The sequence below is a fragment of the Plasmodium chabaudi genome (genome assembly GCF_900002335.3).
Source record: "Plasmodium chabaudi chabaudi strain AS genome assembly, chromosome: 14".
Taxonomy (NCBI): Eukaryota; Apicomplexa; class Aconoidasida; order Haemosporida; family Plasmodiidae; genus Plasmodium; species Plasmodium chabaudi.
The window spans coordinates 1,667,072-1,685,806 of NC_030114.2; the positions used below are offsets into that span (position 1 = coordinate 1,667,072).

The following is an 18,735-nucleotide window of genomic DNA, read 5'->3' on the forward strand; positions in this document are numbered from 1 at the left end:
GCATTCCCTTATTTTGTTTGCATTTTATTATAATATAGGCTGTATATTCATTCTGTATTATCGGCCATGTCACATTTGTGCATCGACACAAAATATGGATGCAGCTAAAAAAAATGATTACTAGTAAAACAAATTCATGCTTCTTTCTTATCAGATCCATATTTATATGATATCTCGAGTATTCGTGTTATTTTTTTTTGAAAATTAGTGAGATGCTTTGATAGGTCCTTTTGATAATTATTTGGTTTTGACAAACTTGGAACAATGCTAGGTATTAATGACGGAAAAAAATAAAAATACTGAATTAAAATTGGTATTATTGAAATGATAAATTGATTAACATAAGGTTTTGAATGAAGTTCTAAGGAGTTAGTAAAATATGTGCATATTGTTTCTGTATATTTTGATGTATCTATTAATTTGTTGTTAGCATTAATAATAAGATAAAATATTACTATTTGAAAATAAAATATAGTTTTATCTAAAATATTATAAGGGTTTAATGTAAATGTTGTATTTTTAATATGAACATGTTCATAATAATTTATATTATCTTCTAAATTGAAATTTTCATTTGTTATAGCCATTACATTATTATTCAAATAGTAAAATATATTTGTAAAATTATGTTCATTTATATAAAAAGCTAAATAAAATGCAGATTTAGAATTAAACCCAGATTCGTACAACCCATTTAATGTCGTAACATTTAGTGTGTTAGCTATTATATTCATTTTTCTTAAAAAATATGTCAAATCTGAAAAAATTCGTTTTTTTTTCTTAAGTTCTAATGCTACTCCTGTATTTTCATTTTGTGAATTCGTTTGTTTTGAATCGAATGAAGAGCATTCCTTCGAATTTTTCAAATAATCATTTGTTATTTCTGGATCTATGTCAATAATAAATTGAGCCATCGATGTTTCTTGTAAAGATATAATATCTTCTACATTCAATGGCAAATAATCATCTTGAGATATTTTGGGAGGTATTAATGATAAATAGTTATTTAATTTTGTAAAAATAAAAAATATTAAATTATCCATAAAATTATATCTAATTAATATTTCACAAAATTTTTTTGAACATTTTAAAAAAAAATTTAACGGATTTTGAAATATAGATATGTAATATGAAGTTACTTGTTCATCAAATATGTTTTGAAGAATTTCAAATACATTTTTTTCTTTTATTTCTTTTTTTAAAAAAATTATATTAATAAAATTTGTAATTAATATACAATTTCTTAATAAGTTATTACTTGTGTGTAATATTTTCAAATGGTCTATCATTTTTTCAGTATCATTATTTGAAAAAAATATATTTATTACAGCTTTATTTATTTTTATGACTTGTTCATAAATTGTCATTCTGTTCAAACTAATTTTTGATATTATACCTTTTTTATTACAATTGTGTGTGTATTCATTTTTCAAATTATTTTTTATATTTTTATTCTCTTCATAAATATTATCCAATAAATTATCTGGTTTTTCATCAATTTCATAATTCATTTCAAAATATGTTTTTGAAACTTTTTTTCGTTCTTCTTCCAAATTTGCAAAAGGGCTGAACTGTTCAACTACAATTTCGGGTAACAAATTCTGAACGCATTCATAAAACTTTTGGAAAAAAAATGAACTTAACTTGCTATCCATTATAGAATAATTAAGAGATTCTTTCCAAGGTAAAATATGTAAAAAAATTAAATAATTAAGTTCTCTATATCTATAACTAACTGATGTATGCACATTTGAGATTGCATAAAGTAGTAGTGTATATAGATAGCACATGATTTGAGGATCGTTATTTTTAATAAATTTAAATAAAATTGATATGGTATAACTTGCATATATTTCGTCAAAATTGTTATCACTATTTTCATCAATATAATTTAAATTTTTCTTACTTTTCTGCAATTCTACATATTTATTATAATAGCCACTAAATAATGCCACATCCTCTATAAATACTAAGCTACCTGTTTGAATTCCAATTTCCTTGAGTTCCTGATTTGTTTGGTTTTCCATAGAGGAATACAAATAAGGGGGTAGTATTGAAAAGGCTGAAGAAGATAAATCTGTAAGATCGTCAAATATGTAATTTGAAATAGTATCGGAATGCTTGACATGGTTGTTGCACACTTTAAAATCAAAGAATACGAGAAAAAATTGACAAAATTTATAATTTAGAAATGAATATATACAGGTATTATTTTTTTGATTATATTTTTCAATAAATTTTATATAAACATCTATGAGGTTGAAAAAAAATGAAAAGATATAAAATTGCTTATTATAGTCTTCTATTTTTTTAATATCATTAGAGTAATAAATATGACAAGATATAATATAAATTAATTCGAAAATATAAAATATAATTCTTAAACACATATTATCAAAATATTCATTTATTCTCTTTTTAACATCATGTAATGGTTTTGATAAATATTTTAAAATTTCTTTCAAAATATATTTAGATATATTTAATGGGAGTTTATATGTGTATTTTGTTAAGGACGAAATTAATAAAAAAGTAATTGAGTCTATCAAATTTTTTTCGCTAATACTATAATCACAAATCTGTTGTCGTTTTTTAAAAACATTTTCAATATATTTTTCATTTACTAACATTTCAAAATATAAATTATTTTCATTGTCATTTTGTATGCTTCCATAAAAATTTTTTAAAAAATGTGTTTCTTCATTATTATTAAGATTTCCAAAAACTTGTGCCTTTTCACATTTTGAAAAAGCAACAATCAATTGAGGATTTACTTTTAAAATTCTTGAAATGGTTAAGAAATAAAGAGTATATTTTTTTTTTAGTTTTAAAAAATTTAATATATTAAAAAAATAATTGTTTTTTATATTATCCAATAATTTTATACTCCATATATCGTCTATGTTTATAATGTTCATATGAAGAAGTAATGAAATTAGCATAACATAATTATTTTTACTTTCTTTTGTGTTTAAAAATTTCAAACTTGAATAATTAACATCACTAAAATATGTGTAATTGTAAATGTGTTTTGTATTATCTTCCATTTCGTCATTCTCATTTTTGTTGTCAAAACAATTTACCCATGGATCTCCTTTCTTGTTTATCGTGTTGTAAAAAATAATATAAATATATTTTAATACACTATGAAAGGGTAAGAAATTTTCCCTTTTCATTTCCTCACATATTAACGAATTATTATTTTTAAGAACATTTTGAATGCAGTCAGAAAGGCTTTGACGAAAATTTAAGTTATTCTCTACACCTTCAGAAAAATTACTTGATATAACTTTGGTATTGTCATCTATATTATTATTTATTTCAGAATTTATAAGCTTTTCTAAATGTGTAAAAAAAATATAATTTTCATTTTTCATAACCGCAGATGATGACACATTTTTTAAAACAATACAAGTAGAATATTTTAACTTTGAATAATTATCCAAATTGCTATTATTAATATAATTCAAAATCATATAAATGTTTAATGAATCGACTTGATCTGTTTTTGCAATATTTTTAATTTGGTTTGAATTGAAATTAAATAAAGATTTATCATTTGAATTCAAATCATGAATAGATAAATATACAAAATAAGAAAATTCTGAAAAATCGTTGTATATTTCATCAGAAGGATCTGTTTTTTTTTGAAGAAATATGCATTCATTTTGCCAATTTCTTCCATATAATATAATCAATCTATTTTTTAAACATTCATAAATATATTTTACAAAGTTGGATATCAAATTTTTATCACATATGTTGAGAAAAAAATGTCTTAAGATTTTAAAACTTTGAATTACTTTTAGAATGTGTTTTTTTTTTCTTATATATTTTACAATCTTCCAATAAATCAATAAACTCTTCGAATTAATAATGTTATTTTTAATTTTTTTTAATTTTTTATAAATTATAAAATAAAAAAACAATATATCCTTATTTTTCATATATACATTATATATAGTATAAAGGATATATTTTAAAAAACATTCGTTTATATTTATATATGATATTTTCAGCATATCTACAACGATATTTGTAATATAGGAATTATATATAAGTGTGTGTGTTATATTAAAAAGAATATCAAACTCTCTATTTTCATTTATAACAATTAAATTATTGTGATTCCACCATATCTCTTCTATTTCGTCTGAACAGTTTGTATCATCATTTTTTGTGTGATTTTCATTATTACCGTCGTTGTATGTTTTTAAATTTTGATCATCCTTCAAAATGTCGTTTAATTTATTTGCTTGACCTTTTATAATCTCAATTAGTTGTTTTAGAAAGACTTTGGCTATATCTACGCTTTTTTCTTTATTTAATTCGTTTGCCCACACGTCATTTTCTTCGTAACCTTTTTTTGGGCATAATTCATATGTGAAAAAGTCACATATATATTTAAAATTAACAAATGACATATCATTATATGCGTTGCCATATTTTGTTTTATTTAGTATCCCTTTCCATATTTTTAATAAGTATTCATTCTTTCCTTTGTATAAATTATTATATCTATAAATACAAAAAAAAAAATTATCTAGCTTTTTCTCCTTTACATTTTTATGTAACTGCTTGAATTTTCTCCTTTCGATCAGCTCAACAACATCCATTTTGATTGACCATATTCATTTGACTCGCAAGGGTTTGGATTATATAGTATGTACCTTATTATTATTATTTTGGTTAGTTAGTTTATATTATTTGCTATTATATATTTTCCCTTTGTTCTCAAATATGTATTACCCATCATCTTTACACCCCAATGTTGTTTTCAGCTCTGTATGTTTCCCTTTTATTATACTTTATAATATTTTGTTTTATTTGTTAATATTTTTTTAATGTTTTTTCATAGCCAGCTAGCTATATCTTATTATTTTATCCCCTTGAAATGATGTTGATAATGTTCACTTTTCTTTTTTGTTTTTTAAAAAATAATCCTCCGCTTAAATGGAATTTATTCATAACACATTTTCCAAATATGCGTATTATAAATATATGCTAGTTGTATAAAAATTATAATAGTATCATTATTTGGTTTATTCATAAAAAATAACAAAATTTTTCTAATATTTTTATTTATAAAAAATAAGTAATTAATCAGGTGAACTCTTATAAAATTTCCTAATTAATTTAATATACGTGCATACTATATATATACATACATGCATATAAATAATAATATTTTTTTTGATAGTAATCTATGTAGATTTTTTTAATTCGCTTTTTTAGTCATATTGTGTTTTTCTCATTTCATTGTTTGTACTTCCATGTTTTGTTTTATTTTTTTCTTTATTTTATTAATTTAAAAAATATAAAATTGTATATATGTTTATATTTTTTCTACAATACTTCATATTAATAATATTGTTGTCATACTTATTGCATTTATATTTCTGCATTTTTTGATATCTTTGATCGTTTCCCCTTTTTATACGCATTAATATGTACATTTTATTTATGTTACCTCGGTAGGGAGCCAATACATTTCTTATTCATCCCATATATGCACACAGTTGTATATATATGTTAATTTTTATGTTTATGTAATACATGATAAGTTTCTAGAATTATATTCCCTTGATTGTGGTGGCGTTGTTTTCCTATACAAACAAAATAGTAACGAATTAGTGAACAGATTGAGAAAGTATAATGACAAAATAATACAACAAAACAATCAGAAATATATTTAAAAAATGTGTGTAGAAAAGTAAAAGAAAAAGTAAAAGAAAAAGTAAAAGAAATACCTCGATTTGCTTTCATTTGCTTTCAATATGCTTGCCAATAAACGAATTCAAAAAATATTATTATAACACATACACACACATTGGAAATACAATTATAAACGGAAATATGTAGATCACATATAATAAAAAAATGAACATAATTAGATTAAAATTAAAAGAAGTCCAACGTTCTAGTTATATAATAAAGTCACCATTTTACAGTTCTGTTGTTATAAATAATTTTGAAATAAAAACAAACGAAAAATTATTAATTAGTAATATTAATACAAGAAAGGATGATAAGTACTTACTTAAAAATTGCACAAATTTTATGAACAATTTTGAAACCTTTTCAATAATATGTTGTGCTTGTAATGACCCCAAAAATAAAGTCCAGGTAAAAAGGCAACTATAAAAAAGGAATGGAAAAAAAAACAAAAAGAAAATATACATACCAAATTTGAATGATATATTCAGTATATATATGTACATGCTTATGCATTTTTTTTTGAAAGCTAAAAAAATCATTATGGTTTGCAAGCGTGGGACTGGAGATGAAAGATTTCTTGGAACATTGTTATAAAGATAATGAAGAATTATTAAATGAAAAGAAAAAAATATTTGAAGAAGTTGCAAAGATAGAATGCCCTGTTATATTAAAGGACAAAAACACGTAATTTGAAAAAAGCATTCAAAAATGAAATATAAAAAATAGGAAAGCATATACAATGATATCATTATCCTTTATGCCTAAAATATGATTTATTATGTTTTTATTTTTTCATTTAGAGTTTTAATAGAAAGTGCAATAGCACCAAAAAAAGTAATAAACTCTGCAAAGAGGATGAGATATTTTTTCAATATTTCCGAAGTCCATGTAAGCAATCATTATTTGGCTGCACGAATAGCATTGAACAGTTGTCACTACAAATTGGTGTGCACTTAGTATTTTTGAAAATTTTGAAAATTTTGAAAAATTTGAAAATTTCCTCTTTACTTTTCCATAGACTTGCAGGAAATGCAACCAAAAAAATAAGTGTAAGCGTTTTCTTCAGGTTCGTAAAAAAGGAAAGAACAAAAAAGAAAATGAAAAGAAAATGAAATATATATTTGCCATTAATTTGCTTAATTTTTCTTTTACATACTGCAGAAATATGCAGGAGAGCCCGACTTCTCTGATTTTGCTCGGGTATTCATTGGATTTTATAATGTAAGAGACATTAATATGGATAGGAAATAATAAAAGCGAATACATTTTTCAATTTATATTTTTTATAAAAAATAAGCATACATTCTTTTCTGAATTTTTTCAGATTTGCAAAGCTTATATAAAAAGAAATGAAACAGAGCGAGAAGAATTAAGACATATAGTGGAAAAAGTACAGCATTTTCATTGCCTTCTATTTTATATGTATAGTTACATGATCAAGCACAAACATTTTAACTATAACAATGTAAGAATGGGAAGAAAAAAAAACAATTTTATAAAATACATAGGAATAGATAATACACACATAGTATATATTTTACATTCCGTTGTTCCTATATATATTACTTTACTTTTTTATTTAAAATTTGAATTAAGGTGGAAGAAGGAAACAAAAGTGTTGTATTGAACTATTTAAAGGAAAAGAGAAAAAATATGTTACTTATAAAAAATCAAAAAGCTCAGGAAAAAATATTAAATATACCAAAAGAATATTCAGAAGTTTTAATACCAACAGAAAAGGCAAAAATGAAAAAAAAACAGAAAACAATTTTTGAAAAAATACAAAAATTTAGGGTAATATAAAGAAGGAGAAACCAAAACAATGGGAATAACCAAATAATTTATTTTTACACATTTCTAATTATTGTCATTATTATGTTTATATTTTTTAGAGAAAATCTCGAATGTTAGAAGACGAGGAAAAGTTTATATGGGTTGAAGAAAAAGAAGATGAAGGTACTTGGCAATGGACGCATATGAATGTGTTTACTCAGAATTGCAATTTAAAATGGATATATATATATACCTATGAATGGACGTGTGCATGTTTGTTTTTACGCGCTATTAAGTAAAATTGGCACGAGTACATTTTCCCTATATATATTTTATACACTATTGCAGATATCCATGAAGAAAATAAGGGACCTGAAATTGACAAACTTTGTAGTACCAATTTGGATGAAGACTATAATATGATATATAATGATAATAAAGAAGAGACTAGTTTAAAAGAAATAAAAACTGAAAGCAGCCCAATGTTACGTTTTCAGTATATAGCAAAAAAGTCTGAACATACAACTTCAAATAATATATCAATATATAACCATTTATATAAAAAATATTCAGAGTAAGTATCATAAAAATATGTTTATATAAAATTCATTTCAGGATATTGTTTTTATTTTACTTTATTTAATCATACTAAAATTATATATTATCACCCCATATAGCCATAACAACTGTTTTTTTTTGAAAACGGTCATAAAAATTTAAAAAAAATAAATGCAAATAACTTATATATATTTCATACATTTTTAGTCTGTTGGAAAAAAGGGTGTACATTAATTTGGATGACCAAGGGATAGACGATGAAGTAGTGAAAGTAATTTTGACACACCATAATAATTTATATATGTTTATTAATGTGATATGTAAATTATAACAATTTGAGATCGGCTATTTACCAAGCAGTATATATATTTCACTCGTTTATTATTGCATATTCATATTTCCTGTTTGTTTTTTCCACTTTAGTCAGAAAACATTTTATTCGAAATTCCAGAAGAAGTTGGAGGATACACATTTATAAATTATATTGAGAATACGCCTAATAATTATATATTCCCAATAAACGAAAATGTAACAAAAAAATATATGACATAACTAAAGAGTTAATATATGGATATGTATGTCGAACTAATACAACTACACACTTGTTCTTCTACTTTATTTTTATAGCTATATAAAGGGGTACAGGTGTATAAAAGGGAAGAAATAAATATCGGAAGTTTTTGGAGAGGCATTGAAAATGAACAGTTAAATATAAAAAAAATTGATTTCTTTAACCCGTTTAATATAAAACATGTAGGAAATTAAAAAAGAATTGAACTTCATAAAAGATTATATATGCATGTAACAATCATTTTTCTTATTTTCTCTTTTTTGAAGAAACTGGATTTGATGAAAAAACCCAATGGAAGGAACACAAATAAGTTATCCTATAAAGAAGGGGATGAGGTAATAATATATCAACACATGCATGTGTATAATACATAGATACTCATTGATATATTTTATTTAACCCGTTATTTTTAATATGGTTATTCCCCTACTCTTACATATGCATATATTATTAATACCGCTTTATTTATTTTGTCGTTTTTAGGAAATTATGGATCTTACAAATGTTAAAAATTAAAAATATCAAGCTTTTTTCATACCCCATTTTTATAATTTCATAATTTTATTACATATCCAATTTCAACTTTTGATACAGGATATATCAAGTTTCGCAGAATATGTGCATACCAAACAAAATGATGATAAAAAGAAACAGAAGAAAAGAAGTATAAAAGGATTTGAAACTACCTATCAAACACAAAACATTGAAGAAGATAATGATGATGAAGATAAACGATTTGAATATTTCAAGGTACTATTATTTTTATACACAAAAATATAAATAACACAGTTAAAATGGAAAATAATAAACTAAATATATTATATATACACATAATTTATACCATTTCCTTTTTCAGAAAATGAGAAGTGGCTATTCCAATATGGATCAACATCAAGAGCTTGTGGAGGAAATAAATACAACATTCAACAGTGACTATAACGGTATAAAAAAATATACACATGCATATGCATTTTTTTTAATTGGCACACAGATGAACGTAGTGAAAATTCTTAAAATAAAAATGCATAATAAAAAATACCATATTTATGCTGCACCTTTTTTAACTTAGATGACAATGGTAATGATCGGAACTACACACATACGTATAATTTGATAAGAAAAATAAATGAAGATAAATCAGGTAACTACAAAAATAAAAAGTCAAGCATATTGCCACAGCCAAACAAGTACTATAATATGTCACTTCATTATATTATTACTACATTATGAAATATTATTTTTTTTTTTTCAAGACTCCAATGTTGTTACTTTATATGATATCGAAAAGGAGAAGAAGAGTCTTATAGAGGATGGAAAAAAAGAATTAAAGGTTAACCAAATGTTCAGTCGTTTGCTTATTCCAAAATTATGCTATTTTTACAATTTTTAACAATCTATATAACTTTTTTTTATTAATGCAGCATAACTCATTTTACATATGCAAAAATATAAAATTCCCGGAGCTAATAAACAAAGATAATGATGTTCCGAAATCCAAAAGTGGGAAAGATAAGGATTTTCAGAAATACCTTGCTCCCAAATCAGTTGTAAATATAAACCCAATATCGTACACCAATTTGTGCACATACATTATAGATAGTTTCCTCGTTGGAAATAAAATTATTTTATTTCATTATATTTCATTGCCCTTCTTTAATTTTTGCAGAAAAAAAACGGAAAAATTTCAGAGCTACCCGAAGAAGTTATAAAGGCCAATTCAACCTCAACAAAAGGGTAACAAAAAATATGACTAGACAAATATGATATTCATTTATTTCATATTTTTAAAATATATTTATAAATTTTATTTTTGATATAGATTTAAAAGTCTGGAAATTTTTTTAAAAAAAGAAAACAAAAAATATATTCAAAAAAATAAAAATGAGCATGAAGAAAAAATTTAAGATTTTATACATATTATTTTGTTTAATACAATTATAAAAATGGTTAAAAATTGCGTATTATATATATACGCTTTATACGGTTTGTGTGCATATAATGCATATGCCATTTTCTTTTCATACTTTTATATTTAATTAAAAATAAAACATACACACGTATATATATACATACGTGTATTTATTAATATGTTAAATTTTTTTATAATTAAATAAACTTTTAAAAAAATTTTGTATATTTTAATTCCGCATTTGTTATTTTAAAACATTAATAAAAGAGAAAAAACAATATATATCCAATCATGTTGATAATTTTAAAAATGGCTAGCAGATACCTCCTCTTTTGTTTCAAATAAAAAAAAATATAATTCATGATAATTTAATCATAAGATAGTAAATTGACATTCCTTTTTTTTCATGTATATCATTTTTAAAGTTCAATTCGTTTGGTTCTGTATAATATTAGCTAGTTGTGTTTGTGTCTCAATATCTGCATAACTACAATTATATACAATTTCTCCTTTAGAAACAACATATATAAAATCACAAGATGATAAAGTTCTTGTATCGTGAGAAATTATTAAAGTCGTGATATTTTTAAAATAATTATCAATTATATAATTAAATGGTTTTAGATCTTTTGTAAAGAAGTTATTAAATTCGCTATTATTTTTATTAAAGTTCACAACAGGTATTTCATCAACTAATAATAACTTATAATTATTTCTGTTTAAATATATTCGTACGAGAGATAAATATCGTATTGAATCATCGGACATTAATATATAATTTTCATTATTTCGCATTTTTGTATGTTTTGATTTATCATACTCATTATTTTTTTTCTTTTTTGTTTTGCATATATATTTATATAAATCTGTGCATGTAAGATTTATTCCAATTATTTCAAATGCATCAATAATTTCTTTATCAGAAAAGTTTTTATAAGGATCTATATAAGTTCTTATATTCCAATGTGAAAAAACAAAAGATGATTGAGGTAAGATACCAATTATTTTTTTTCTTTCTTCCAAGGGTATACTTCTTATATCTCTTCCATCAATTTTAATTTCTCCTTTGGTTGTAGATATTAATCCTAATATTGCCATAACTATTGTACTTTTTCCTGCTCCTGATTTTCCAATAATTCCAATATTTTGACTTTTTAAAGCATAAAAATTTATATTCCTTAAACAAGATTTTTCATTTGCATAATAGTATAAATTTTTTAATTTATCTATATATATTTTTTTTTTATAACTAACATAAACATTTTTAAATTCAAGTCCATATTTTGATTGTGTAAGTTGGCTTGGAACTATTGGCATATCCTGTTTATCATTATCATGCTCATATTCGTGATTTTCAATTGAAGTAAAATTTGGATCACTATTCATATATTTTATTTTTGACAATTCTTCTAATCGTTGAATACTACACATCTCTTTTTCTACATGTGTATAATCATATAAAAATGATTTTATTATATATCCTAAACTACAAGAAAAGGTTATACAATATCCAATAACTTCACTATAGCTTATATAATTATCTACATCAATATCAATGCCTTCCGATGTATTTTTTAATATTGTAAAAAAATGCGGGTATAAAATATAAAAGGATGTTAAACATAGGCCTACTAATTGTATATACAAAGATGCCCATACTGTTATACCCCATTTAAATAAAGTAAAATTTCGAAGTGCATAAACACTGTTTTCAAACTTCTTTAAAACAGGATTATTTTTTTTATATAAATTTATAATATCCTTTCCATGTATAGTATTACTAAATATGGCGCAAATAGGGGAATAGGAACATAAGTATCCTCTCTGTGCTTCTTTACATGCTACTGAATATTTTTTGAATATTCCATAATAAACTATTAATATAATAAATGGTAACATAATATATGTATTTTTAAACATAAATATTAATAAAATAACAGTTGATACAAACTTGGAAATTGTAAAAAATGATTTATAACATCGTTTAATTATTCCATTATCTAATGTATGAATATCTATTATAAATCTATTAATTATATTCCCTATATTATGACTATAAAAAGCATGAATAGGGGCATATAACATATTTTTGAAAACTTCTGTATGCATTTTCTTTGCTGATATCATTATTCCATGTGCAATTATCATATATGACAAAAAAGTAGTTACTAAAGATAATGATGGTAACAAAATAAAATATTTTAAATAAACTAATTTTGTTTGTATTACTTCATCATAAGATTTACCTTTCGTTTTTAATAATGCGCTAACTAAAAATAATAACATATTTTTTACTTCATCTAAAAATATTGAGATTATGATAAATATAATAATAAATACTATAATTGTATTACCAATATTTCTAAAATACCATCGAAATGTTTCCAATTTTATATTTCCCTTCCTAGCTACATCTTTATTACTATCATTAGCATTATCTCGAATATAATTATTATAATATGTATAATGTTCTTTTAAATTTTTTTTTAACATTATATTCATTTCTTCAAATTCATCGATATGTGTTTTTTTACTTTTTAAACATTTTGTTTCATTATTCCCTTTTGTATCTATAATAAAATTTCCAATATATTTCCTAATTTGTTCTTTCTTAATCTTTTTCATTTCTTCTGTACTAATGTTATGAATTTGATCCTTTGGAATGGATTCAGTTACAATTTTATTAAAATGGTCGTTCATTAGCATAGTGAATTTTTTATTCTTGGGAGGCGCCTCATTAGTAACTTCTGATTTAAGATGATGTAAAAGTTTTAATTCCTTCAACAAAATTATTTTATTATATATTATATTATTTTTATTGATATATGAATTATCTTTTTTGTAAAGAACAGTAACACTAGAAGGATTTTCAATACTATCGCTATTTCTAATTTCAACCTCTGTTTGTGGAATATCTTGTTGACACAATTCTAATGACATTGACATATAAAATACTTGATCATTCATTTTATAGTTATTCATTGATATTCCTGTTTTTTTAAAAAATGCAAGCATTTTTTCTCGTTTTTCACTTTCTGTTTCGTTTTTAACAAGCATATCAGAAGTTTTTATTTGAATTTTTTTTTTATTTATATATTCGTTTATATTCCCTTGAAAATCTAATGTTCCATTTTCCAATTTATATATATCCACATTATACTGAAGATTTTCTATAATATCTTTCATTATAAAACTGTTAAGTGAATTTTCATTTATTGTTATAACAATTCCACAATGGTTTTTAATATTTTTCAACTTTTCTTTATCACAAAATAAATTATAAAATATATTTCTTGAAACAAATGGATCTATCGAAGTGAATATATCATCTAATAAATATAAATATGACATATCGTTTTTCTCTAAACACTCTTTTAAATAGTTATTATTCATCAAAGATTGTAAATCTGAATATGAAAATTTACCATCATCAGTAAACGTGTTGGTACCTATATTATCGCTTTGTTTATTTTTAGTATTTCCTCTACCATGTTCAAATTCATCACTATATATATTAGGGTTTATGGAATTTTTAAATTGATTATCGTTATTTAATGTGAAATTTTTAATAGATTTTGAAACTTTGATCGATTTCATATTAGAAATATTTTTATCATAATAATTTGTTGAAAATTTATTTAAAACAAAATTACTTTCACGTGTACTATTAACTGTGCTTTCTTCGGCATTTGCCATTTCTATATATTCATCACATAATTGTTTCATATTTATGTAATGATAATATAGAGATCTTGCTAACGATATTCTTGATTTTTGCCCTTTACTTAAACTATGTTCATCATTTATACACCGCATATCCATATTTTTAAAAGAATATATATCATTTATTAGTTCACTTTGTGAAATAGCTAAATAATAAATATATGGATCGAATTTACTTTCGAATGTTACCATTGATCTGATTGTTCCATCAGATAGCCAATTAATTTGAGGTGTATATAAAACTGGCATATCATATATAAAATTTTTAATATAATAATTTCCATTTACCAATTTAAACTTTCCAAGAATGGAATTAAAAAATAGTGATTTACCCGATCCAATATCACCTACTATTATTGCTATAGTATTATTTTTTAAAGTAAAATTTATATTTTTTAATTTTATATTTTTGAATTGATTATCATTTTTTTCAATTCTCAGTGGCTTATAATTACAGTTTTCAAATTTTATAATTGTTTTTTTATCTATTCCATATTTTTCACCAGGGACATTTTTTGACTTAATATGCTCATTGGTTTCGTTCATTTTGCTATCTTTGTTTGAAATATTTATTGCTAACGTTTTGTTATTAATATGGTCGTCGTCATTATTTTCATTTTTATTATTTAATAAAGCTTTTTCAGAATTAATCGAATAATGTGCCAATTCAACATTCGTGGTATTGCTACCTTGATCACAACTATCACTATAATAATTATCATTTGAAAGCATGTTTAAAATATTAGTATAAATTGTATTTTTTTTTGGGGAATATATTTTCTCTGATTTACCTTGCATGTTCATATAATTATTGGGTTTCTTGTTAGAAATATAGCTATTATTATTATATTTTTTTTTTAAATAGCTATTTTTTTTTTCATTTTTAATTTTCGAATAAAAAAGCTTACTGGATATATTGTCATGAAAATAATGGTTAATATATCTATTTACACGTGCATTACTGATAGGGCCTTCTAATAAATTATTAAATATAGTTGGAAAACTTACAACTCCGTTAATTAAAGATTTATAAACAAAAAGGGGTGTAATTACTGAATTAACATCAATTTGATCATTATTATTTAGCTTGCTCCTAATGTATATAAAAAATATAACTATTTCTACACAATGAACTGAAATGGCGTTAATATAATTACTTATAGAGCTCAAAAAAATTCTGTATTTACAATATTTCAATTCTTTTTCTCGAAATTTATTTACATAATCAAATGCTATCGATTCCCAATTAAACATTTTCATTAACTTATATTCTTTTAAAACATGATTCATGTTATCTATTCTTTTATCTTGATATTTTAAATATGTTTTTTTAAGCATACTTGATATTAGTTCACATAAAAATATAATTCCATATAGTAATAATACTAAACATATGCCAATTACAATAGAATTTTTTCCCATTTTATGATAAAACATATAAAATGATATTGCCAATTTAATAAGCATTCCATTAGCCAAGACTGAAGAAGATATAAAATATATTAAAGATGGTGTATCGATAAACATAATATTATATATGTTTATATCACCATCACCATTTTTATTTTCATTCTCATTATCTTCTAATGTATTCTTTAATTTTTTTTTTTTTGAAAAATCGGTATGATTATTTGTACTGATAGTGGTATTAGCATTACTTTGATTTGTTTTATTCTTATATTCTGCACTTTCATGTTCATCCTCAACTTTTATAACGCAATTGTTGGATGCATCACGTGTATTATTTTTATAACCATCTGTATTTTTTCTGTCAAGGAGCATAGGTGAATTTATATTTGCACAGGTACTATTTTCACTATTGTTGTTAATCGATTCAAGTAAATTGTTATTATCAGCATATGGACTTAATATACAGTGATTAAACATTCCCAAATTTATTTTATACAAAAAATGCATAACTGTTACTTCCATATCGATTATTAGTTTGCTATGCAAATAGCTGACAACTGAATCCAAAAATAAATTAAAAGATAATACTATTATAAGAGCAAAAGCCGATAATAGCTTTGCAGTTTTTAATTGGAATATTGGAGAAAAAACATGGTGCCCTTTTATGATTGCTATATATTTTTCTATACAAATAGCAACAAATACTAAAAATAATGCGTGAAATATATAAAGGAGTGATATCACAATCACTGGTTGTTTGAATGTATAGGCTAATGCCTTAATAAGTCCTCTGTTATATTCATAAAAATAATCATCATCTTCAATACCATTATTGTTTTTTTTATTTCTATTACTTTTTTTAAAAATAAAAATATAACCCAAAATTTTTGAAAAAAATCGACTTAAAAACGATTTTTTTTTTTTGAAAACTTTTAAATTTTTCATCAAATAATATTCATAATATCCTATAATTGGTTTTCTTCCAATATTTGGCAAAACAAATTCTTCATTTTTTTTTATACTATTTATTAATTTAGTTATCCAATGAAATGTAATAAAATTAATAAGTGACATATTATTCTTAGGTACTTCCTTTCCTCCGTCATTATTCTTATCGATATTTGTTTTCATCATTTTTCGGTTTATCTAGTTTATAACCATAAATATAATATGCCTATATACCTATGTATACGCACAAAAGTATATGTGTTGTATTATCTGACGTTTTTTTGTATTTGCGTATTTTTATGTGTATACGTTCCATGAATTACAAAATTTCCCAATCGAATTTTCTTTCAGGATTTCGTAAAACTGGAAACAATAATATACTAACTTTAAAATGTAAACATATTTTTCAATATATATATGTAAGAGATATTGATCTTAAAAATAGTGCTTAAATTAATAAGCAAAAAAAGATCACAAAATGATATATAAATATAGATATGTGTAAGAATATGTATGAACTAATATAATGAATAATACATTTTTTGAAAAAAACAAAATTATTTACAAATTAAAAGCTTATTTAATACAAAATGTGTGTGTAAAACATTATTTGAAATATATATAAATTTAAAAAGTATTAAAACAAGTTAAAAATATTTATCATTAATATGCAGAAACATACAAGTATTTTTAATGTTTATAACATTGTCAAATTGCTCATATACATAGAATGCAACAGCTACAACGTTACATTGTGTGTTATGCTTAAATTTTTAAATATGATGCATGTTTTAATAATACATTTTTAATTATTATAATATACATTTGCCAAACACTAGACACTATCGAACTAATACTACAGACATGTTCATATATTAACAAATATGTATATAATACTTCATGGTTAAGTTAAACATACATATATATTTCATTTAAAAAAATATGTGCAAATAATTTTGTTTACACATGTGTGAATACTTATATATTAGTTATACTTTCAATAAAACAAATAATATTTATCTTTTGGCAAAATCATAAAAATGAATAGACATAAAAATAATAAATAAAATTTGTGCAATATCATACATACAATTATTTATTTAACTGGATAAGGAATATATCATATTAATACATCAAAGAAAAAAGAAAAATTATTTATGTATTATTACGTTTTATATATGTATTTTCAATAATTTGTTCCCTTTTTCTTTCTCTTTATAATAAAGCAAAATTTCACAAAAATTAACTAATCACATATATATATAAATCATAAAATATGAAATCGAAATTATTCCTCGATTAAACGAAAAAGGGATGCATCCCATTTTCTTTCATCGTCTTTTATTTTTGTAGAGTGGCAAAGCATTATATTTAATATTTGATAATATATAATGCTTAATTTCACAAATATAATACTAGATTTCTTTGAAAAAAAAATAATATGAAAAAATTATTAAATATGAATATGATATGAAAAATATAAAATAATTGCATGCAGTACTACAAAATAGTATACTAATTTTAGTGTACATAAATATATAAATAATAAATTAATTAGTTTTTTCTCGTGCAAATTTATTAATATATGGAAATATCAATTTTTTCCATTTGCACATATATTTTAATTTGTATTTTTTAATTCACATTGCCAATTTTATAATTTTCCAATCTGTTAATGTCTAAATTTCCTTTACATTTTAATATACTCGATATTTCTTTCATATTAATAATTTTTTTTAATTTATATAAAATAGATAAATTAATAAATACTATCAAATAAATATGTCCATCAAGTATAATATATATATAGATATGCAATCAAATAAAGAATACATAAATTATATGATATTTAATTGTACATAGTTCTCAACATGCTTAAGATAGTGCATATATAATGTTTATTCGCCATATAAATGAAAACTATATTAAAAAAAAAAAATTCTAATTATGGAATAGTATAATATATATAAAACTAAATAAAATAAAATAATAAATATATTTATTAAAAAGTATAAAAATAAATGGAAAATAAAATATAATAATTTTTTTCGAATTTTGAAAAATCAGGTTATATATATAATAAATTAGTATCACGTACGAATACTCTCAAAATATATACAGCACC

General features: G+C 22.6%; 3 protein-coding genes across 3 annotated transcripts; 1 reads left to right on the forward strand and 2 right to left on the reverse strand.

Moving 5' to 3' along the window:
* Positions 1-134: 134 nt before the first annotated feature.
* On the reverse strand, positions 135-4,616 carry PCHAS_1445800 (conserved Plasmodium protein, unknown function; the record flags this gene model as incomplete). The annotated part of the gene is made up of 1 exon (XM_735101.2): positions 135-4,616. One exon carries the CDS (start codon positions 4,614-4,616, stop codon positions 135-137), a length of 4,482 nt encoding a protein of 1,493 aa, XP_740194.2.
* A 1,264-nt stretch (positions 4,617-5,880) lies between these two features.
* On the forward strand, positions 5,881-10,524 carry PCHAS_1445900 (conserved Plasmodium protein, unknown function; the record flags this gene model as incomplete). The annotated part of the gene is made up of 21 exons (XM_016799752.1): positions 5,881-6,126; positions 6,245-6,402; positions 6,519-6,606; positions 6,737-6,784; positions 6,880-6,939; positions 7,043-7,183; positions 7,315-7,512; positions 7,611-7,674; positions 7,840-8,065; positions 8,257-8,320; positions 8,473-8,577; positions 8,677-8,802; positions 8,887-8,955; positions 9,104-9,124; positions 9,215-9,370; positions 9,477-9,561; positions 9,690-9,761; positions 9,874-9,950; positions 10,042-10,167; positions 10,287-10,354; positions 10,440-10,524. The coding sequence occupies 21 exons, from the start codon at positions 5,881-5,883 to the stop codon at positions 10,522-10,524; spliced, it is 2,283 nt and encodes a 760-aa protein (XP_016655001.1).
* Positions 10,525-10,955: 431 nt separating this feature from the next.
* Positions 10,956-16,796, reverse strand: PCHAS_1446000 (ABC transporter C family member 2, putative; the record flags this gene model as incomplete). The annotated part of the gene is made up of 1 exon (XM_016799753.1): positions 10,956-16,796. One exon carries the CDS (start codon positions 16,794-16,796, stop codon positions 10,956-10,958), a length of 5,841 nt encoding a protein of 1,946 aa, XP_016655002.1.
* Between the last annotated feature and the right edge of the window lie 1,939 nt (positions 16,797-18,735).